Here is a 26,013-nt window from a genome sequence, read left to right on the forward strand (position 1 = left end):
CCTACTATGGGCAAATAGGAAGATCAGGACTGGCCAACAATACTTTAGACACTCCTTCACACAGGATTAGATGGAAGAAAATGAACGTGCTATTTAGAAGTCATTACAGATCTGAACGATTATTTTTTTCAGCCTTGGCTTTGAAGAATTCCTCTACCTGAACAAATATGGTTGCATTAATTTGCCAAACATTTGGGAGACTATTATCCTAAGAGCAACTAACTCCCACATAGCTGTAATGTTTTTTTTTTATTTTTAAAAAATTTTTTTTAATATATTTTTTTTAATATTGTAAGGTGCCAAAATAAGACTTTAGATCTTTTGTCCATTACAATTGCATTGTTTCACTTACTCATTGTTACAATACAAGCTGTGTTTTGTTCTGATGATTCTGATTTGAAATTTAGCAATAAGCAGTTAATAAAACATATTTTGATAAAATTGTTTGATGTTGTTAATACTGTTAAAAATAAGTCATGAGCAGCATGAGCAATGGCTGCCGTACATTCTTTAACTTGAACTGCCAACTCACTGAGCCAGCTACTGCTGATCATCTTTCATTCCATCTATCTCAGTTTTGTGGAACACCCTTTCCCACCATGAAGTATTTCCTAAGTCTACAACCTCCAGTTCTTTAAGTGATATCAATAATATCAATATCACTTGATTACTTTATAGCATCTTGTGGTAGATTGATATATTTTGATTTGTACTATAAGAATTTGGAAGAAAGTTTTTTTCATTGATGACCTGACAGTAGCCTTCATCCTGTTATGCAAGATCTCAAGATCCTTCTAAACTAGAATATGCTAAATGCTATTAAAAAAAAAGATTTGTATGCTACAGGATGCTAAATATTTGGAAAAGAAAAGAAGCAAAAATTTGGTATGACCTATTATACCACCAATGAAGGAAAGAAATGAAATGTCTTACTAAAATGGTTTTGTTAGAAAATGCTTACACCAGTTGCATTATAAATCAAGGCATCATCATCTTGTATCAGTTATCACTGTTCATCAGAAATATTGCTCATGCAAATCTGTTATTCAACATGCATTGCGTTTTTCAATGTAATAATTCCTGCTAAGTACACGTCATCACACATCCATTATTACACAATTACCAGCAGTTGATTAATTTCCAGCTTGACTGTGTACAGTAAATGTCTTGTTCTTTAACTTACATTTAATAAATTCTCCCAAAAAATTTCACAACTACAAAACTATAAAATGACAAAACTATTTGAGAATTGTAGAACTAGTAAGTGCAGTGAATAAAGTACAGTAGAACTGATCAAGTAGTTAGTACAGCACTATATAATTATACCTTTAGTTAATTGTCCTTTAATTATCCAACTAGCAAATTGATTTCTCACTGTGATTGCATAATTGAGGGATTATAATATTTTTTAATCTCAGAATTATATGTTCCTTATGCTAAAATATTCAAGAATTTAAAGCATACTAATTAAAGTTTGTTTTTCATTATCATCATCAAATTCCTGACATGTACCCTCAAGGGGTGTACAGGATATGATAGTACTACATGAAAAATTTACATCATTACTAACTTCCTATCTACAATTTTCCTCCAAATCAGTCTGTTACTTGTCAAGACTCCAATATTATCATTATCAGATCTTATATTTCTATCGTCTAAGGCACATTGTACCTTATCAATCCACCTATATCTTGGTCTTCTTCTGGGTCATTTTCCTGCCAACCTGACAGAGAACACTCATTTTGCTAATCTTTCCTCACCCATTCTGTTTAAGTGACCATACCACCTGAGATTAGCACTGCTAATGCATTCCTGGATAGTTCTTTCCTAATATCCTAGTTTTTAATATGATATTGCCATTGATGCCATCTATTCATGCCTCTAATCTTTCTCAGGACTCTCATATCTGCAGTCTCTAGTCTTTGGTCAAGTGTTTTACTTATGACCCAGCTCTCAAATCCATAAGTTAAAACTGGTTTGAACACTAAGGGTCAAAGCTGTATAACTGAGAAGAGACCTCCACATAGCCTTTAAAGGAATGGGGAGAACCGACCAGGGTTTCTGACCTAATGTTCAATCCTCACTTTCTCGTGGTGCACCCTGTTGGGTATCTACCTGGATACAGAACGAACGAGGATGGGCTGGCAATTTGGGATTTAGCCGACCAAATTGTATTCCTATTGGTTAAACCAAAATACAAGTTTGTTTTTCAAGATACATAAAGATTGAACATACCCAAACATTCTTGGAAGGAAATATGGTAATTGGAGGAGCAGTGTGATGCTTGTCAGGTATACTACTAGTTTTTCATTTTTTGATTCCTGGCTTTTGTATATTTGCATTCAGAATTTATTTTCCCATTTTTCAATTTATATAATTTTCATATCTTCACACCTGGTTTTTCACTTTCTGCATTATGTTTTTCTTTATACTGATTTTGGTTCATTTCCAGTAAGCTTATATGAAATATAACATTTCAGAGATCATAATTATAGTGATTTTAAGTAGACTGAGAATGTAGGCAAGAATGATTCAGTCTAGAATTGCAAAGTGTAGACTTTGGGAAGCAGACTGCAAAAAATTGCGGTAGCTATTCAAGAGGTTGGCAAATTAACATAAGGAAAACTTCACTGTTAAACAATACTCAAACACCTACAAGGAAATTGTACCTTTTCGCAAGATCTTGATATAATCACATGTGGATTACTCTGCACAGATTTGGTTGCTTGGGTTTCTTGAGAACAATATAGAGGATTCATTGTGGTATCCAAGATTGTGACATGCCCATGGAATACTAAGCATAAGAATAGACTGAAAGTTTGTGGTTACAAACTTTGGTATGTAGGTGAAAATGAAGGGATATAACAGAAACATAATTTACTAAAGGGATTTTATAGGATAGATTTTTTTTTTTTTTTTCACACTTGATGTCCATAGACGCTGTATAGTCACTGCTGTACCTCACGTGGTTTTAGCAATGATGTCTTCTGCTTGAATAAGTGGTAGGGTCACAGATTCCCTTTCTACACAAAGTTTATAGGACAATCACAAACATCTATGCCCATGGCGGGATTTGAACCCTCGGCCTCTTGGCCGGAGAGTGGATACACTAACCACTTGGCCAACCAGGCTGGCAATAGATGTAGAATGTAGAAGAAAATTTTAACACACGAGAGGAGCAAATGAGTTCATCCCTGGCAGTTGTATAAGAGTATGGTTAGCAAGGATATGAGAAGAACTAGGTTTGTTTTGCTTGGAAAATTGAGTGGAATAGATTCTCGGAGATGGAGGAGATGGATGCGAGTATTTTGTCAGTGAATAAGTTATGAAAGGTTATGATTGGCATTGAGTGAATACAATGAGTAATGTAGCCTCTTGCAATGAGTCTTTAGATTCCATTTAGATGCCTGGATAATAATTATAATAATACTGAAGTTCCTAATAACTTTAAGAGATCATCATATTCAATTTCAAATCTTTACATTAAAAAAAAAAAGCAAAATGTCTAAATTGTAGTTGTGCTATTTAGTTAGCACATTTTATTATTCCTCTTTAAATTAGAATTCTCTAATTTAAAGAGGAATAATAAAATGTAAAAGAATGGCAACAAAATCGTAAGGATTTACAAGAGGTAGAAATAGAAGCTGAGTTGAAGTTACAACTAGCTTCTATTTCTACCTCTTGTAAATCCTTACGATTTTGTTGCCATTCTTTTACATTTTATTATTCCTCTTTAAATTAGATAATTCTATAATTGGCTGCAGTCCTAGTGATTATATGGAATGCTGCTAAGGTAAGGTAATGTGATTTGCATGCAGTTCATTTAATAAAACACCCTGAGTCTTTAACTAATATTAAGAACCAGAAGCTGAAACTTCCTCTTCCTAAAATCTTAAGAAGCACATCTTGATAATATTTTCATGGATAACTCATAACTGTTCTATTGATATTCCTGTGCCTGATCTGATAAAAGTTACTTAGGAGATAACAAGAGTGATGTGAAAGTTAATTTTATAGCTTGTATATTTAAATGATGTGATCATCGTTTTGAACTTTATAAGCTGCCATATCTCTGAGGTGTGCAGGTCAGTATGTTTTATTAATATATTACTGAGCATTTCGTTATTTTCAATAGGTTTAATAGGATCCCTTTTTTCATTTTTGCAATTTCTTGCATCTCCAATAATGGGAGCATTATCAGATGTTTATGGCAGGAAGCCAGTCTTAATAATTAGCATGGTGAGTTATTAATATGATCAGTATAAACACGGTAATGTTCTTTTTACTAATAATATTATACTTCATTAAATTATATTTCTCAGAGAACTTTGTGTTAGCTAATTTGATGAAGACGTTATCATAACAGAAAATGCATTTATTTAAAATGTTCCATACAACAAATGTCTGACTATACTTTATTACTATTATATACCGCGATGAAATTCACCCCTCCTTCTGTGGCACCGTTTGTGGTTAAGGGGACCTCCCAGTGATAGTACTGGTCCTTTTCATTCTTTCTCCTTTTCTTTTCTTTCTGTATTCTCTGCTCTACTTCCAGACCACTATCACTGGAATCCAACTCCCTGCTGCTGTGTTTGCCATGCGGTACAACCTGTGGACATCTGGAAAGGGTGATCCTGGTAGTCTTGTACTATTTTGGCCTCTGCTTTGGAAAGACAGGTGATCCTGGATGGCCTGGCCAAGATCAGTCGGCTAGTGGACTTGCCTGCATGGATCAGTGGTGTTGCAGTAAATCTCTCAGCCCATGGTCTGAAGTCAGGATCCAAATTTTACTGTGGTGTTGGTATAGCATGCGGAGTAGCCCTGGCATCCCACTCCCAAGCACAGTGGTCATTGCTTGCCAGTGAATGGACATTCATGTGTGACTCCATGGTGGGTAGGGAGCTAGTACTGAACCAAAATCCTCCTCAAGTATGAATTCTTCATCCTCAAATGTTTTTTTTTTTGGGGGGGGGGAACAAAGTACTGATACTATAGATACAAAATTTGGTAACAGAAGTATGAAAAAAAAAATAAAAAGATATATAATACTAGTATAATTGTACCAGTGTTTTTGATCATCCATGCAACAGGTGAAAAGCCAATAGGAAAAATATCACCCTTCTTTATTCAAAAGGGTTTAGGACTGGCAGGATCTCCCAAAACTATTAAGAAATTATGTTCTGGTGATATCCTTATGGAAACATCATGTCAGCAACATTCCAAGAAACTACTGAGAGCCACATCATTGAGTGGAATACCAGTCAATTTTGTAGCTGGAGGATATCAGAATGGGATCTCCTTGATATTCCTAATGAGGAGATATGTTCAGAGCTTAAAAATCAGGGAGTTATTGGTGTTAGGTACATCCTGATATGTAGGGATGGTCTATAATAAGTTTCAAGTACTTTCCATCATGTGCAGCTTAATACTGCTCTGGAAGTACTAGCAATGCAATTATCTGGGATTTCTTATTACAGTATGTTCAATTTATTTACCACTGAGTTCTGAGTTAAATGAAATCGACCTTGTTAACCTTATCTCGTAACTGCCTGAACTCGTATTTCTTTTGGGTGACTTTAATTTACAATACTCTGTGGGATAAAGCCAACATAAATAGATGAGGTCATATCATTGTACAAATCCTTGATAATAATGACCTCTCCCATTTGAATAATAGACTCAATACCTTCTTCCATATACCTACCTGCTCATATTCTGAAATTGATCTTACAATCTGCTTCCCTTCCATTTTTCCACTGCTCACAGGGGATATGGAAAAGAACATATATGGAAGTGAACGTTTTCCTGTTCTTTGCACAATGGCTTCACAATAACATATTCTCCTACATGGATGTTCCATATGGAACATCCATGTAGGAGAATATGGATGTTCATATGGAAAATGGACTAGGTTGACCAATTTGCAAAATGCAATACTGATACAATCCATCAAACGCATATCAGCGATACAGTGCAATGTTCGTATAGAAAATGGACCAGGTTGACTGAAACACTTTTACCAATTTGCAAAATGTAATACTGATACAATCCATCAAACATAAAAGCAGCATTGTCCAGGAAACAACGGCCTCCTTTCCCAAGAACATCTTGATTTCCACTCTATTGAAAGAATTGGTGGAACCCAGAATGCCAGGCAGCCAAAAAAGATCAACACAGTGCATGGGATAGATATTTCGTAGATACCTCACCACATCAAACTTAATAGCTTTTAAGCATGCTAGGGCCAAAGTACATTTTGTGAGATGTGCAGAGTCAAAAACAATTTTGGATTCAATTTACCTTATCAATTAATCAAATGACCAGTACAAAAATTGTTTGGAATAAATTCTGAAAAACGAAAGATAGATATAGAGCACGCTGTCTACCTTAGACCATAATGGATGTGTTGTTGCTGATCTCAAAGCTGTTGCAGACACTTTGGGAGAAAAGTTTGCCTTTTCTTGGCAACAGCTTCATATCCTCCTGAATTTTTAATATTGAAATGATCAGCAAGAGAAAGGCTAAATTTTTTGACCAGTGAGCTTCAGCCATTTGTTAAGAAATGATAAAAAAGAGCTTTTACTGTCTCACCCTAGTGCAGTAGAGCCTGATTACATCCATTTTGAAATGATACCTCTACTGTCATCTTATGTGGATCTCCTTCTTTTAATATGCAACAGAATACTTGCAAAGGAAGAGTTTCCAGAATTTTGGCATAAGTCAGTTGGCATTGCTATCCCAAAACCAGTTAAGGATCCAGCACAAGCAAATAATTATTGACCTATTGCTCTCACCAGCTGCTTTTATAAAATGAAAAAGAATATGGTTCATGCCAGACTTCTCTGGTATTTAGAAAGCAACAATGTTCTCTCCAATATACAGTGTGGCTTTCATAGACATCGTTCTACTTTAGACCATTTGTTCTGTTTAGAAACTTGTATAAAAGATTCACTCCTGAAGCAATCCCCCCCCCCACCCCCCCCCCCCCCCACCCCCCCCCCCCCCCACCCCCCCCCCCCCCCACCCCCCCCCCCCCCCACCCCCCCCCCCCCCCACCCCCCCCCCCCCCCACCCCCCCCCCCCCCCACCCCCCCCCCCCCCCACCCCCCCCCCCCCCCACCCCCCCCCCCCCCCACCCCCCCCCCCCCCCACCCCCCCCCCCCCCCACCCCCCCCCCCCCCCACCCCCCCCCCCCCCCACCCCCCCCCCCCCCCACCCCCCCCCCCCCCCACCCCCCCCCCCCCCCACCCCCCCCCCCCCCCACCCCCCCCCCCCCCCACCCCCCCCCCCCCCCACCCCCCCCCCCCCCCACCCCCCCCCCCCCCCACCCCCCCCCCCCCCCACCCCCCCCCCCCCCCACCCCCCCCCCCCCCCACCCCCCCCCCCCCCCACCCCCCCCCCCCCCCACCCCCCCCCCCCCCCACCCCCCCCCCCCCCCACCCCCCCCCCCCCCCACCCCCCCCAGTTCTAATTTCAACGATCTATTGTTAGTATTCTAGCTTGTATATTTTTTAAACTGTTCTTGTAATACCACCGACGATGGTCTGCTATTTCCAGACCGAAATATTTGGTTAAATAAATATCTTTCTTGTGATTACGTGATTATATCATTCTCCCAAAAATGTAACAAAGGAACGAACAGATTTAAATACAACTACAGCGTTTTCATGCTAATTATGTATAGAGACTCTCTATGTTGTTCATAGTCTTTTAACCTTCAGTGTTTAATGTTTTTTCTTTTTTTCTTTCTTTTATAATGTCACCTGATGAAAGTTGTTACAAGCCGAAACTAGTCGTGTTTTAATATTAAAACCTTTTTATTTAAATCTCGGTTCTAGTCATTCAATTCTTTATAAAAATATGCATGTTAACCGGGTTTATACACACACACACACACACACACACACACACACACACACACACACACACACACACACACACACACACACACACACACACACACACACACACACACACACACACACACACACACACACACACGAGGGGTGGTCTGAAAAGTTCCCGGACTAACAATGAAAAATCGAATTTATAATTCCAAAATAATTTTAATTTTTCAACATAATCTCACTTAAGACTAATACATTTATTCCAGCCATGCCCCAGTGCCATTATCCCGTCCCTGTGGTGGTTCTCAGTAAGATCTGCAAAATACCCCTGTACAGCTGCAATCACCTCTTGATTCGAAGAAAAACCTCTGACCAGCGAGGAAGAGTTTTAGTTTTGGGAAGTCACAGGGAGCCAAATCTGGAGAATAGGGTGGATGTTTCAACCAGTGGCGCACTCAGGATTTAATCTTGGAGGGGGCCGAGCGCTCAGGATTTAACCTTAGGGGGGGGGGGGGAGAGTTGAGTAGACGATTTGCGAATACACACTATCATACTATGCATCCATACGACCTTATGACTGAGCATCTGCAGTGATCGCTAATTCATAAGTAGTATAGAAATAGAAGACACGACACAACATAAATAAAAAAAATGAATTTTAATTAGGAAAATATTTTTGGAAAATTTTCTAGTGTTTTTTCCTTTTCTTTGGGGAGTGCCCTGGCCCCTTGCCCCCCCCCCCCCTCTGGGTGCGCCACTGGTTTCAACAATTCATAGTGCACATCCCTTAATTTTACCATTGCCCAAACACCTTTGTGGGCAGGTGCATTGTCCTAAAGAAAGATGATTTTTTCTTCTTCAAACCGGGTGTTTTTTCCTCACAACTTATTTCGTCTAGTCTGGTTAAAAGATCGTAATAATATTCCCCGGTTATTGCTTTACCCCTTTTCAAGATAATTAATGAACAAAATGCCTTTAGCATCCCAAAACACCGATGCCATGACTTTTCCTGCTGATGGAGCCGACTTTGTATTCTTTGGTGCTGAACAATCGGCTTCTGTCCACTGTTTTGACTGCTGTTTGGATTCTGGTGTGTAATGGTGAATCCAAGTCTCATCCATAGTAATAAATCGACGCACAAAATCAGTTTTATTCTTGTTGAAACGCTCCAACCACTGTTCAGAGATTTACATGCGAGTGTGTTTTTGATCTGCTGTGAGAAAGCGCGGCACCCATCTTGCGCAAAGCGTTTTCATTTGCAATTCTTCATGCAAAATATATCTTACACGTTCTTTTGAAATGCCTATAGTCTGAGAAATTTCACGCACTTTGACTCGCCATTCATCCAATATCATATTGTCCACTTGACCAATGATTTCTGCTGTTGTTACACTTTTTGGATGTCCTTCACGTTGATCATCTTCAAGGCTGGTATGGTGACGTTTAAACTCGGCAGCCCATTTCTTAATTTTCTTAACTTTCATAAACTTTCATGAATCTTGAATGAATTTCTTTTGGCGTGCGTTAGACCTTCTTTTACAAAGAATTTTATAACTGCACGATACTCAATTTTATCCATTTCAAGGGATACAGACAACATTGTTGATTCAGACAGCTGTATAAAACAAACCACTTGATATAATGACTTGCAATTTCACATGGATGCTTATGACAGATGTACCAACTTAGAAAACAAAATCTTGCAGATAGCGTTGCCATCTATGGTCGAGGCCGAGAACTTTTCAAACCACCCTCGTATATAGTCTACAAAATTTCTAGAGTAAATCGTTTAGGTAATAAATTATTATACCTTTGTAATTACTTACCAATATGCACATTTGATGATTCCACTCTGATGAGAAAGTTTAGAGCGACAAATATCGAAGGTAAATGTTGCCACAACATTGTTGTGTCCTAGGTTAAACTATGGAGTCTAAACCTTGAATATTAGCAAATACAGCTTGAATTTCTGTAATGAGCTTCTGTAAAGAAATATATTACAATACATTTAATTCCTTACCAAAAATGTATTTCAAAAATTCTTGTCCAAAGAAACCTAAAATCGTAGTAAACATGAAGTTGGTGTTGACATGAAATTTATTGTACTAAATTATATTTTGGAGACACAGTAATGTAGATATGTTTTAGGAACTGAATAAAATAATAAAACGAGAGTTCCAATTCTAGCTATTAGAAAGGAAAGATGAATGGTTGGTTGTTCAGATTATGTCAGAACAAATAAGGTTTTCGGGTGTCTGTAAATTGTGGACGTTAGAACACCACCACATGGGCGGTTTGCATGAAAAAGCTGATTTCTGAAGTACAAAATATGGTACTTCTGCATGAGATGGCAGAGGATGTTCAGCAAGTTGCTGAATATCCTCTGCAAGTCTGGATCAGCTCATGTAATAAAAAAATGATTCAACATTTCGCATGTTTTTATCTGGATTTCCTTTTTGATATAAAAAAGTTAAGAAATAATTGATGGATCCAAAAACTTATGATAAACATCAATCTTTTTTTCTCTTAAAAAAACGAATTATAAAATGAAATAAATCTTCTGTGCTAATTATAACCACGGAGGGTTTCTGAAAAATACTCTCGAACTGTGAATAGATCGAGCATTGAAACAAAGCGGAAACTTAAAACTAAAAATAGTGAAATTATAGATTTCATATGTAAGACAAACAGAAATATTTCTGTGGAAATTTCCAGTTTGTAAAACACAAACTAGCATATTATATAACACGATGTTTCCAAGGAAACTCGTATATACATGTGGCAATTTCAGAGTAAGGGTTTCTTTAACTTTGCTGCGCTATCTATGACCTATTTTCTTATGTTTTCACAGAAATTCATCTGGCGCATAAATATCTCCTAGTTCAGACATCAGTGCATTTTCTCCCATTAAAAATAATTAGATTCTGTTTTTATTATAGTCATTTTAGTAATTTTTATTCTTCCTATGTAAATATTTTAACAAGGATATTAAGAGATAACTAAAGAATTTTTGGATAAAATATTGATTATTATTTTTTCCCCCCTGAATAGTGGCGTCGGTTTGCTTCGTTGTGATAAGGCCATAAATATTAAGCGGCAAAGGAGTTACAGACTAAAAAAAAAAAAAAAGAGTTAGGTATGTAATGTCGTTTACCATTGTGCTATTAGCCATTCTTCTGAAAAGGTTACACATGTATATAAAAAAGAAAAGAATGGGGAAAACGTAATAATAACTACTATGGCGCTCCACTAAGTAATAATTTGCCTTTGTGATCATAGTAAGACAAGATAACGACTGAAAATGTTAACCGCTTTTGAATGTTGCGTGTGGAATGATCCTAACATACTATTTCCAGGTGTTTCTGTCTTGGGATCTCCTTAACTAGGTAGAGAACGAAGAATTGGTTCATTTTCTAATATCCAATCTAATGTCAGTCATTTTCAGCGGCCGCTGAAAATGACTGACAGGAACAGGAGGGTGTTAAAACGGTGGCACGCAAAAATCGGTTACAATCGGCACAGACCATCGTGATGAATTCCAGACCGCCAGTAACACTACGGTGAGCACTAATACTGTACGTAAAGTTCAGTATTAGTACTGGGTTCCACGGAAGAGCAGTGGCACACAAGCTAAACATCACAACAATGAACAAGACAACTCTTCTGGCCTGGTGCAAAGAGCGTGTGAACTGGAAAATTGATCAGTGGAAAGCGGTACTCTGGAGCGATGAATCGAGGTTCACCTGTCTCCAGTCTGATGGCAGGGTGTGAGTGGGCAGGCATCCTGGTGAACGCTTATTACAACAGTGTGTTGTACCTACAGTAAAGTTTGATGGTGGAGAAGTAATGGTGTAGAATGCATTCAGCTGGGTTTGGTATATATATATATATATATATATATATATATATATATCAAACCCAGCTGAATGCATTCTACACCATTACTCCTCACAGAAGAGCTTTCATATATATATATATGAAAGCTCTTCTGTGATTATCACTGCATTTGTTTTCCGTGTGTTTATTTTTAGTTTAAATTTACCACAACTTTCTGTCTGTTTATGTATTCAAGATACCAAATAATTTTATATATAAACTTGGTTTTTAATCCTATTTCCCAAGTGAGCAAACAGACAAGTAAGTCAAGTTTGGACCTACACGTAGTGCAAGTATGAGGCAACTCATGGTAGTGCCACTCTAGGCCAGCGCCTCCCAAACTGTGGGCCGCGGCTCCCTTGGTGACCGTAGGTTTTGTTGAGGGGGGGGGGCGTGAAATAATGAAAACAAATTTAAAATGTTTTAAGACTAGGTAGATTTTTTATCTTAAAAGAAACGTATTTACTTTTTATTATTTATTATTTCTTTTTTGTTATTTTTTATATTTTAAATGAGAAAAAAAAATCACACATTGGTGTGGGTTCACAAATTTTGCTTCCTGCGTATTTCGGCGCTTAATGAATATTAGCAAATATATGCTTATTCATATAAGTTTCATTTCAAAGCAGAAATATAAGAATTCCAGTTTCAAATGTTCCACCTGATATTTACTTTTTGTGTAGCAATATTGAAACACATCCATCACATTTAATTGTCATTAAACTCTTTTATGTTTTTTTTATTCTTTCTTTATTACTAATCGTTTTACGTTTCATGTGCTAAATGTACAATAAAAATATATCTATCTATACAAAATATGAGATAATGTGCCATGTCAAATGTGTATGTAAGATGCTAAAAATGTAATATTTGCATTTGAGTTTTGCAATATTTGCTGTGTATGTTTTGTATTGAATATAAATACAATAAATATTATAATAATATATGTCTATATTACGATTTTTTTCGAGGGGGGGACGTGAAATATTTAAATTTTTACTGACATTCATAAGTTTGGGAAGCACTGCTCTAGGCAACTCGTGGTAAAGGTGGATTAAGCTCTGATCACTTTCCTTAGTATTTTTCTCTTAATGTAAAGCACATTCCCCCTTGAGGAGATGTATGATGCTATGCATTAAAGGCAATGGTCACTACCCATACCGGTTCCCCTTTTCTAAGTGAGGGATACCCCTTCCAAAAACTCGTAAAATCCCCTAGCACCCAATAATGAGCAACCGCAGGATCAGAAAATCAGAAAGTCAGTTGGCTCTACACCGTGGCAGAGCCGCTCATTGCTCATCTGGAAGGAAACAGCAACAGCCGTGCCTCAGTTAACTTCACAGGCTACAGCATTGCCATTTATTACCTCACTCAGGCCCTGGGTGACAGCAACAGCCGAGCCTCAGTTAAAACTAAACGGGCTACAGCATTGCCATTCATCACCCAAGCTTCCAACCGGTTTCCCTTTGTTTAAGTGCGGGAATACCTTTCCAAAAACTCGTAAAATCCCCCGGAGCACCCAATAATGAGCGACCCACAGGATTAGAAAATCAGAAACTCAGTTGCCTCTACACCATGGCAGGCTCCACTGTTACCATCTAGAAGGGTAACAGCAACAGCCTTGCCTCAGTTAAAACTTCACAGGCTACAGCATTGCCATTCATCACCCAAGCTTCCAACTGGTTTCGACCTTTGTATAAGTGAAGCGGGCTCTAAAAATAAGGCGATCCCGAAAGATCGCCCAACTCAGCGTTGTTCCACTCAGTGACACGCTAACCCCATCACCGAGAAGAACTTCTCAGCATTGGCTCTACCCAGTGACACGCTCACCGCATCACCGAGAAGAACTTCTCAGCATTGGCTCTACCCAGTGGCAGGCTCACCCCACCGCCAAGCAGAGCCATAATCTAAGCGGTGGCCCCACTCAGAGACAGGCAAAAAACACCGATTTCGACCTTTTTGAGGTCTCGCCAGTGGGAACCAGACCTGACAATGCTAAGGTTGAAGTAATGCAGAGCTTATGAATCTTACCTAAACAAGGTGCCACAAGGTGCTTTGACCTTATTAAATAAAATCTCAGGATGAGAGATAGGTGTAGAAAGTTTTTTAACTTGGGTATATTATTATATATTCAAGATAATACCAAGTAATTTTATATATAAACTTGGTTTTTAATCCTATTTCCCAAGTGAGCAAACAGACAAGTAAGTCAAGTTTTAAGTTTTAAGTCAGGCCATGAGTTGCCTAGAGTGGCACTACCATGAGTTGCCTCAGACTTGCACTACGTGCAGGCGCAAGCTTGACTTATTTGTCTGTTTGCTCACTTGGGAAATAAGATTAAAAACCAAGTTTATATAAAATTGCTTGGTATCTTGAATACATAATATACCCAAGTTAAAAAGCTTTCTATTTTCTGTCTGTTTATTAACTATACTTTGCAGGTTTTCTTCCTTCTCAGTGATTAGCACTGTTCGGCTACATACCTTAGATTATTTATGTTTTTTCCACCAAATATATATATATAGTGTAAAATAATATTTGTATAGCAATTTGCTAGCTTTTTTTTTTTTTTTTTGTAGTCGGCACATCTCACTGAATTTGTCTATAATATGATTGTTATCAAGTATTCCATGATCCCATAGGAAATATACCATAATTAGCTTTTTACCAAGTATTTTGGAAAAAAACAGAAAAATGTCAAATATTAATCATAGCTGTTTCATTAGATAATTTAGAAAAACCAAGGTTTAATCCTCCATCAAGTCTAGTCTTCATTCTTTAAAAACTTAACAACCACGGAGCTGGGATATGATTAACATCTGTTAATCCAACTTTTTTTTTTTTTTTTTTGTCATTCTGTTTATTCCTACTAGATTGCGGAAGTTCATGAAATATCTGTTACAGGTAATTACTTTTCTAGTTTTTTTTTTACGTCTTGTATCCCTGATGATTTAACTCTGACAACTTACGAAACTTGTTCGGTACAGTTTAATTGAGTATATTAAATTCTCCTTAAGAAGCATACCGGAAGTTAAATGAAGATTTAAGTTATTTGTTTCTTTTTTTCCCTGTAAGTTCTTTTATTTCGCTGTATTTTGTAAAATCATGGCGATTTTTTTCCAATTCTTTGACAAAGGGAATTACTTGCAATTTATAAACATGAGTTAAACTCACTGTTATTTAAGTGAGATATTTGACTGAGGTTTTGTTTTCCCTAATTACCTGTGCAGAGAGCACAGAGTTCCATTTTTGTGTGGTGAGGGTGTATCATGAGCAGAAATTCATCAAAGACTAATCCGGTCGAAAAATTTGCATCAGAAAGAGAACATTATTACATTTCGCATGTTTATAAACGAGCACGCGCACGCACGCCAGCACGTCCTCCCGCCCGCCCTCCCGCCCGCACGCACGCAAGCGCGCACGCACGCACACACACACACACACACACACACACACACACACACACACACACACACACACACACACACACACACACACACACACACACACACACACACACACAGTCTTTAGCATTCATTTTAAATAGACTGTCATCTCCATCCTTCACTAACAGAGCTAAAACTATCAAGGCTTTCAGAAGAAAGAGTTCGGCCGACAACTACCGTCATCTCACGGTCCCAACGCATTTGCAGTATGTGAGTTCCATAGTCAATTTTTTCTGCAAGCAGAGTTAAAATCTCAAGTTTCGGGTTAAAAATAAACTAATTGTTCGTTCAATAAATTCGACTAACTTTGGAAGTTAGTTTATTGAAAAAGTCACTAGAATCAGCGACGAGAATCAAGTCTATAATGGTCGTTCATCAGGCAGCCTAGCGCTATAGAAACAAACACATTGCCACAGGAAGACATAGGTATCGATACCAGCCCAATGAAGAATACATCTAATAGTTTCGCGTATTATTACTATTACAGTGTTTGTTTTGTGAAAAAAAAAAAAAAACTTTTTTTTTTTTTTTTTGTAATTTTGTGAGATCTTTATTTATTTATTTACGAACAACCGGAGATTATAGCCTTAATGGCGAGGAAGGCTCTTACAGAGAAGAGATATAGATGAAATGGAAGAGAAAGAGAAGGAATAGATGGTTAGGCGGGGTTGATGTTGGAATATGAACGAATGTTGAGCAACTATTTCCCACTTGGAAGACTGTGCACAATTGATGGATGTTAATTCAGTAGAACATCGTCCATGCTTGTAGAAAGGAAGATATACGAGTATGTCAGAAACGAATCGTCTGCTGGACAGCTAATGAACTGAATCCATGAGAGAGAAAGAAGTTGCCAATTAACTTATATGTCCTCTTTTTAGACAGTGTGAAGAATTTTAGACAGGTTTTATTATATTACCTCAAATGTGTGAACAGTAATTTAAACTAGTTGGGTGTATTTTCAGATTTAGTAGCAAGAGAGGAGAGAAGTATCGTCTTGAGCCGAACAAGAAACAAGTTTTTATTAAGACCGAACATATTATGGTTGCAATGTGTTTGCGCCAGGAAAAAGTTAAACACAAATGTCGGCTCTAGATCAGAAATTTCATTTTGTTTGAGAACCGGATATTTACAACATTAAGAAAAGGGAAAAAGATATATCATTTGCGTTAAAGAACACAAGCTTATATTCTGGAAGCACATTAATTGACTACATTGCCCTCATTCCATTGAAGAATGGATTGGAGATCAGTTTAGAGATTAGTTGAAGATTAGTTTCTACTTGGAGACAAATAGAAAATCTTAAATCTTTGAATGTTTGAGAACTGCAAAGTTTATTAAATGAGGAGGATGAATGGGATTATACTTGATCAATGACTGATGTGAACACTGATAACTGATGAAGTTCAACAGCATCCTTCATATGACCCAGATTTCGATCCTTATTATCATCTGTATGCATCACTCCAATCATGCGTTAATTTAATTAATTATATTTTTAACGAAAACTTGAAATTTTTGGCAAGGTCTGTTACAGACTTCTACTGTCTTAATTTCTTTATTAAATGAAATTATTAAATAAAGTATTACGTGTGAACTATCTTCACCCGTAATACTTAATTACGCTTTCCATCCTTATACATTCAAACATTTTCTAAAGTTATTTCATGTTTTTTCTACTCTTAAAAGTTTTATTTACAAGCATTCTAAAGTGTAGCACTTGTTCTGATCTGTAAAACGTACCTTGTGCGATACTTGTCCATATACCTTAGTAGCACGCACATTCTTGTAGCAGGATCTCTAGAAACCTCTTTAACTTACATTTCTTTAATAGGATACGAAATGAACATATACTTTCAGGAGCTTTTTATATTTCTATGGCAATTTCAACATCTTTCCCTAAAAGATAACTTAAGGGGTTCTACGGAAATGAAAAAATTAAAAAGAATGACTATCGAACAGCATCATTCATTAGTTGTTGCAGAACATGCGAATTCATAGATTATACTCTTTGTACACTTTTGCGACGATAATAATTCTAATCATTTGTTCTTCAGCTCAAAAGACACGGATTCGAATCCACGCGAAGACCTTATAAGGGTTTTTCAAATGAAAGTAACTTAGCCAGCGTGATAAGAAGAGTTTGTCCTCCGTTGATAGATATAATTTGCCGGTCTTGTAGATTTATTTGCTTCTGCAATAATTACAACTAACTTAACCAAACTTAAATCTTCACTTCAATGAAATATTTTGGAGACATTTTGAAATCCAGAGACCTCGTTGGCTAAACATAAATCAAAGTTTTCCAACCACCGAAATATACACAATCTGTAGATATTTCGGATGTTATTATGAGTTTGTGAACTTCTTTACGAGGAGAGTTGCATTTGTGCGAGTGAATTGTGCAACTTTATATCGAAGGCCAGTTCTGGGTGCATCGAACTCAATTCCGATTTCTTCTGATTCACAGATGAAGTTGGAAAGACTCAAGTTAGAATCCCGTCTAACTTGGACGAAGAACCTCTAGAAGAGTTTTTTCATCTAAAGGTGAGTTAGCTAGTCGAATGCGGAGGGTTATTCATCTTGCAAAACAAGAACAACTTGTCAAAATAACACACGAAATTAATAGACATAATAAGCTAACCTCACAGCATTAGTTGCTTTTAATTCCAAACAACCACAACTAAAACACATTAAGATCGCTAACGTACAGCATGTCGAAGAAGCTTTTCTTCGTGCGGAGTTCTCATAAAATCTTCGTGAAAACCACTCATCTGATAATGCATTTCACGAAATAATTTATCACAGTGTTATAACAAAATAATGATACGTGCTTCTTTTTTCATGTAACACGCACTTATTTTTATAGTCAAAATGAATAATAGAGAAGCAAAAAAATTTGAGAAAAAACTTTATAAGCCGTTTAAAAAGTTCAAGAAAATATGCTTTCTTCACTGTAATAACGTATCTAAGGTGAGGGAAACATGCTGTGGTCATGTCAGAAATGATCGGCACATTACTGAACAAGACAAAAAAAAGTAACCCTTACAACTTACTGTTGATAAAAATAGATAACAATTTATTCCCGGTACACTAACGTTTGCATAAAATACACCTAAGTTTGCTGTGAAAATGGTTTCCTGGGGTAAATCTTAATTTTCCGACATTTAACAGAAATACACGGTTTTTATCACCTCCCCCTCACTAACTGTTTTATTACCATGCTTAAAGTCTTTTAAAGCTTGGTCTCGTGCCATGACTTAGATTCTTCATCAACAGTGAGTTTAAGACTTAAGAGCTTTTCATCTGTCGACATGAGTTGTCTAGATATTCTAGGTTTCTGCTTGAGGAAACCCAAGTAATTCAAAAAAGTTATCATTATCATCGAGTCCAAGGCAAAAGTATTTATCCCACATTCGTTGTATATCGTACTATTATCATTTCTCCCAGACTTCCTATATTAATGGAAACATCCCTTTGCTTGGCTGTAATATGCAGATTTTATTCTTTCCCCCCTTCCCCCATTAAGAGGTCAGCGCTGTTGGCCTAGTGGCTGTGCCCTTCGCAACCATATGCCTGGGGAAGGAGTGTCTTGGGTTCGATTCCTGTCGCTGACGTGAGGGGCTTAGGATATTCCTCAGCCATAAGCTAAGTTAACCGGTCTTGGGCGTGGACAGTAGTAGCCCCCCCCCCCCCCCCAAGTTTGTCTGGGGTTTTTCATCGCGCAAGCCGGCAAACCGGCCCCGTGAACACACAGGCTTCAGTCATAAGATACCTCCACGAATATGGAGTAACCAACCTATTCTGTAGGATTTCTGTTCCGAATGCCTATACGGTGAAAAGTGTAGGTCTACACGTGAGCGTAAATTAGGAAATTCGTTAAGAGCTATACCTCCTACATTTTGAGGCTTTTGAAGGTTCATTGATCAAATCACAATGATATCGTACAAAGTTCTCTCACGATATCACTGTGGTAGAATTAATGTGGCGCATAAATTATTAGCATCAAATGTTCTGTAGAAATTAATATAGGAAGACGAATTAGCTAACACAAGTATTAGTTATTCTATACTTACTCTACGTATGCTCTATACTACTCTGAGTTGCTCTATATTTTACTCAAAGGAGAAAACCTTGAAAACCAACTATCTTAGCAATAATGATAAAATGTCTATTAAACTTCCTCTAGCCATGTATAGGACTGAGAACCCGGCTCTCTTTCTCATATAAGCGAAGCATGGCTAACCCACTCAGAAAACGAATACATCAAACCTACAGAAACATTTTTACAAAAATTTATAACATTTTTATGGAAAATGTTTCTTAATTTTTTTTGTTGTTGTTTTGTTTTGTTTATACAACAATAATGAAGAGGTTAGAACTCTAGAATTCCGATATCTGTCAGTGTTCTCAAAAGAAAATTTAACTTAATGTTTTAAAGTAGCATCCATTTAGATGAACACTCCTACAGTTCAATCCACACTTTGAATTTTACTAAATGCTAGAATTTCCACTTTGATTTTTGTTTTATTAAAATTTCCTACGAATTAAACCAGCACAGTTGATATTTTTATCTCTGATATCAAACCGTAAACTGCGCACTGCATCCTCTCTCTAGGCATAACCACGGCGATATTTCTTCATTTTTTGGTAGGCAACTTCACCAGAGATTTACAAAATAAATATTTCATTTCTTTGTTTGAAGTCTAGCATAGTCGTAGATAACATCAGCGCTTATAGCTTTCCGCAACCATTCATAAATTCTGGGACTGTCTTGGTACTTGTCGTGCGAACACGCCTCATCCACTGCACAACTTTCTGAAAAAAAAATAAAAAAAAATCAACTTAACATGGTGATTCCGTTGGTAGTAGTTTAGATTTTTTTTTTAATTTCGAAGAGCAATGTAAGAAAAAATTAAAATATGCATACATTATTAATATTGTTGTAAATAGTGATATATCACTATTTACTTCTCCGACCTTCTCATAAGTGAGAACGTATGACCTTATTTGCAATTTAGCTCCATTTGTTGGCAATTTTGTTTACAATTTGATCTATCTATTTATCTTAATTTAGGTTTTATTTTTCTCCTGTTAATGCTCAAGTGGGTCGTCTCCACAAAGCAACCACCATATGGACTGTCGGACTAACTCTAATATAAGGAAAGTACAATACAGAAAAGAATGCTAACATAAAATTTTATAGTCGTTTTTTGGAACTACGATAGATGATCCTAGTTTAAATTAGAAGAGAAGAATCATTTCTACTTCATAGCATCATCATCACCACTATATTTAAGAGTTGAGTCAATATACTTTATTTTTCTTGATACCCGTCATAAACGAATACGTTCGCGTGGTCTGAGAAATGTATATCGTGAACTTGTCACTTCATGTCACAACTTTCCTCATTTTTCATCGCTGGAAGTCCGATCATCAAAAGCTTTCAACCATGAAGTTCGAACTTGAGCATTACTCATCCAAACATTGCCCATCATTGATGGGTAATGTTTAACTGGAACCAGTGCCGGTTCGTACATAAGCACTGCGACACTGTAGCACCCCCAAGAAAAAAATGAAAAAATTAAATTTTGTTTGTGTTTATAAATAATAACAATGCTTACAACATTATATAAATAAAATACAACATGTTAAAGATTACAGCTTATGTTTTGACATTGATTGAATAGTTAATAATTGGAATTGTTCGATTAATGCTTTAGATTACGACACAAATGCACTGCGATCTAACGCAGTGTCAGAATTATCATGTTCTGCCAATTGCAGCTAATCTCGCCGATATTCGTTTGCGCTTGTGATTGCACGTTACAAGTGATCGACACTACTCGTTTTGGGCGGTGTATCGTATGCTTGCGATCGTTATTTCTGTGAGATACGAAATTTTTATTATTGGCGTTTGTTCATGATGAGAGTGAAATATTTTTAATAGAGCAGTTTTTTAATATGTAAATTTATTTATTAATAAATTGGTTACTGATTAGGAAAAAAAGAATTTTTTTTATTTTTATTTTGTATATGCAGCACTCCCACTTAAAATTTTCACCGGCTGCCACTGACTGGAACTGAAAAGCCCTTCCAAGGAAACTGCATGAAAACTGGCCAAATATTAGAACTTCAGATAGATGCTCTCAATTTCTGGTTTATAGAATCTACTAAGTCAAGAGAGGAACACATTGTCCTTTTCAACACAGTTCTAGTTCTTTATGTCAGCTTCTCTTTTGACTTTTTTTTCCTTGCGTTTCTTTTTACCATTATTATCTACCTTTAATGACGAATACCTCAGTTCATCTCGAATACCTTGTTTGTTGGTACGGAAACTGATTGATGAACTCGAATAACTGTAAATCTTTCCCATTTTCCAGCGTTGTACATAACGCCCTAACTCAATACCGTTTGTTTAGAGAGTACATCCTTTGATTATGCTTTGCTTTCTAAGTGTATAACTTATTTTGTCAGTAATAGAGAAAAATGGGGGCATAGCAAAACTTTTCGTGTATACAACATACAACAAGAAATTCAATTGTTTGACCTGATAAATCATACTTAGTATAAATCGTGAACTTGTGACATGGCTTATGAGAAAGAAGTGAAGCGAATTATATATAATCATAGTTTGATTGGCCACTTGGCGAATATGAAATAGAATCCTTGCTAGTTGTCTTTTAATAGTAACATCTAACTGAAAAGCATATATCGAAGATTAAATGAATGTAGTGTTAATAGATGATTGCTGGAATTAGCAAATGACCTATGAGCATGATAAGAATTGGTCTCTTTCTTATCATACTCATCATCTGGATTCTCATTTTCATTACGAATTTCAAAGCTCCTTGGGAACTCGTAATGAAAAAGTATTGGAAACGGCGTGCTTGTGATCCTTAATCCATTCTCTGTGTTCCATTTGGATCCCTTTGACCACGGATGATACTTGATTTTATTATTTTTAACAATTTTTTGGTACTTAAATACAGAATTTATTTATATACCAAATAATAAAGTTAAAGAACTCACCCGTTGTGCAACAAACTCTATCGGCAGCACATGTACCTTGGACTTCATCTCCGCATGGCTGACCTTTGTAACAAGAGATGCTACGCTGATCGTCAAGCTGGCATATAAGAGATTCCTGAGTGTGTATATAGCAACCAATAGCAATGCCACAACAGATATCTGGACCAAAGCAATTTCCCAGTCCGCCTGGTCCGCATCGGCGACACTAACAAATAAAACTCACGGTGAAAATGAATGAAAATTTTTCTCTTTAAATTTCACTTTTCAAATATTTCTGCCTATTTTGCAACAGTGGGGGAGGATTGAGCCGGTATTTTTGATCTAAGGGGAAAGCAGTTTTTAAGTGCTTTATTAAAATATACGATTACAAATAACAATTAGGAAAAAATACCTGAAAGAATGAAAATCAAGGGGAAGGCAGAGACATAGAACAAAGGACGACTAAGGAAAAGGTTTAGATTAAAGAAGATTAAAAAAAGAAACTTGAACTGGAGTGTTCATGAAGAAAGAATATCGGAATACAAAAAGAAATGCAGACTCTGATCCTCTTGACTTCACAGTTTCTGTTGGAGCACATTTTGATAAATTCGTAAATCTGATCACTTCATATTCCCTGTTTCTTTAGTATGTCCCTTGTCCTAGTCATTCATCTTTTCCCTCCCCAAATAGATAAATCAGCTGTCCCCCGTCTGATAAATCAGCTGATTATCCTTATAACACATTTCGGAGTGCAGTAACCAGACCTACGCATTTTCTCTCTGCTTAGTTGATTGATATGGATGTATGGCCAAAGTAACTCAGACTCTCAATGTGAAAACAGCATACAGGGTGTCTTGAAAAGCTGGAAACAGTTGGGAAAATTTATTTTTAAACAATACAGTTAGTTAGTTACATTTTCAAATAATATATTCAATTTTTTTTCTGTCTTCAGAAACCGCTTCATATTTCTTTGTATTCGCTGGAACATATCGGTACAATGGTAATTAGTACTTGTATATGCTTAGTTTTGGTTTGGACAGAAAATCTACTTTCCTTAATGAAGTCCCAGAAAAAAAATCCAAAAGGTGTTTTAAAATGTAAATACCATATTTTTAAAAAGGATGTCCTCTTGTCCTTTCCCCACCCCTCCATAAAATGAAAAATTCCATCAACTGAAATCCTGTACGAAAGATTGTAAGTTTCAATCATATCACCCCTCTTTCTCCTGTTTGCTAGTGTCTGCAGTGTCTACAAATTCTCAATCCGTCTTAATAAACAGTATTCCACCATCCTGATATCGTTTTAACACTCTCCTTTGCACTTTCTCCATCGAATCAAAATCACAACCGAACCGAAATCTGAGGAAAATAAAGTTCCAAAATCCACCAGGGGTGCGTTGTGAACACCAAATGCATGGAATTTCGTCATGTCATGTAGCTGAATAGGTTCAGGGAGGGTTTAAAGAGAACATTTCACGAGATTTTCCCTTCATTCTTGTTGTAAATACCGCCCACAGTAATGGCATTAAACTTGCCCCAACGTGCTTTGCTGGTGAAGTTGTACAAAATAAACAATTGCAATGCTGTTGCTGCACTCCTCGAATTTCGTGGCCTGAACAAATGTCGACGAGGTCCACTATCTCCATGTGCTTTACAACGAATGATTAGTCGTTTTGAAGAAACGGGATCGTTGGAAGCTAGACCTGACAGAGGTCGCAAACCAATCATTTCACAACAAGTGAAGTTGCTACTATAGTTGTGAAGCAGGCCACGAATAACTGTGTTGATTCCTGCAATGTACCTGCTGTATCAAGACAGATGGATGTGCCTTACATAACTGTCGGGAAAATTCTACGATGATTCTGCATTTCTACCCATTCAAGATAACTCTGACAGTAGAGTCGGACGTTGCGTGGCTGTGGATGATTTTATGGGAAATGGGGCTCACTTTCACTTGAACCGAACTGTTAATACCCACAATGGCCGGGTACGAGCTACCCAAAATCCTCATACAATTCAACAAATTCCTTTGCATTCACCCGCACTGTCTGGTGCGGGTTTACAGCTTCCTTTATCATTGGACCATTCTTCTTTGAGGACATTCTCCAGTGACCTGCTCAGTTATTACCGAAAAGTATCGCGATATGATAAACACTTTTGTTGTGTCAGAGGTACAGCAGCACCTGTAGCTCAGGCACAACAAAATGTGTTATTTAAGCTTGTTTAGTTTTTCTCCTTCTTACACACACACACACAAAATTACTAGATTCGGTATATCATACAGCGTTCCTGGTGATGAATTTTGTAATTACTTTTATTTTATCTCAGATATCGCTTCTGCATGATGTTTAACATATTCTTGCAAAGTTCACAGCATTTTGATCACCCTATATACAGGGCCGTCTTAACAAGCTAGGACGCCCTGGGCTAAAAAAAATTGGCACCTTAACCACATTTGGATTGAGTAAGAATTAAATAATATATATAATTAATTAAATAACTTTCATTGCAAAGAAATTTATTTTAAAATATATCGACATCGCACATTTTTATGTAATTCAACAATATTTATAATATTGTTGAATTTCATTAATTCTGGAAACCATTAACTATAGATAGATGAAATCCTAGCGCGCAGCACACACACACACACACACACACACACACACACACACACACACACACACACACACACACACACACACACACACACACACACACACACACACACACACACACACACACACACACACACACACACACACACACACATTAAAACTACAGTATATTCGTACCTCTCTGGTCTTCTCAAGTATATGGGAACTTCTCTTACCACCCGGAGGACAATTGGTGATTAAGCACGGTGATCCTAACGTGATGAAGATGAGTAGAAATGTGCCATTTACTTCACGAATTACCATTTCTGTAAGAGAGAACCATATCTTTAAAGATTTGACAATTGGGTTTCTCAGCAATTTATCTCAATGAGGATAACTAGACAGGTGGTTTCAAGACTTTTAACAGATTTCACTTCAGCATCTACTGCTATGATTCAGATTTGAGCCTATTGCGTACATTTATTATCTAAAGTACTGTATATACCTTTCACACACTTTTGAGTTATGTCTTTTTCTTATAATTGCTAATATGCTCTTTAGTGGCATCTGCAGTGTATTCTCTTATGAGCAGCAGCGCTTTGCACTCATTAAAAACCGGTTCCTTCCAAAGGAGCGATTTGTTATCAAAACAAAATGTATCGACGATTTCTTAAATTTTTGCTAATTGGCAAAAATTATGTTATCACATTACTTTACCCTTGCCTTTGTACCTCGTGAGATGCATGTTAAATAACTGGAAATAAGATGAGATTTACAGTTATCAACTTCCAGCAAGGTTTATCATTTGCAGCTAGGTTAATCATCATCAATTCGTACGATCGCAACACATTAAAGGAATCGGATTCCTTTAATTCTCTCATTAAAGACTAGTCCATTAGTTGGAAATACCTGGGTTCAAATCTCATCTATGACGAGAGGAACCTTTATCTGGGTTATCAAATGGTGAGTTAACCGTCTGATAAGGAAGTGGAAGCTTTTCTTCTGGAAACTCTGGTTTTTCGTCCCAAAAAACAAGCAAACCGGCCCGTGACTCACATAATTACCGACATAAGATAATAACTGCGAGACGGAAGAGATTAGGACATCACCATCGTATCTTTCTGCAAACATTATGGATCGCAGATCCATAACAGTCAACCTCCTGGATGCATATGACACTGGATAGGAAAGGAAATCATCCCATTTGTCGTCTTGGTGTGTTGTTTGAACTATG

At 37.0% G+C, this 26,013-nt stretch overlaps 1 protein-coding gene across 1 annotated transcript in view; it reads left to right on the forward strand.

The window, feature by feature from the left end:
• The window catches only part of LOC150110570 (solute carrier family 75 member 1-like), a 73,259-nt gene extending 69,008 nt beyond the window's left edge, over positions 1–4,251 (forward strand). The window contains exon 4 of the mRNA XM_090401647.1: positions 4,136–4,251. Coding sequence (XP_090257773.1) covers positions 4,136–4,251 — 116 coding nt within the window. The remainder of the gene's footprint in view (positions 1–4,135) is intronic.
• Positions 4,252–26,013: the final 21,762 nt, after the last annotated feature.

Source organism: Typopeltis vanoorti, chromosome 1, assembly GCF_054136105.1.
Source record: "Typopeltis vanoorti isolate ZY-2024b chromosome 1, IOZ_Tvanoo_1.0, whole genome shotgun sequence".
Taxonomy (NCBI): domain Eukaryota; kingdom Metazoa; phylum Arthropoda; class Arachnida; order Uropygi; family Thelyphonidae; genus Typopeltis; species Typopeltis vanoorti.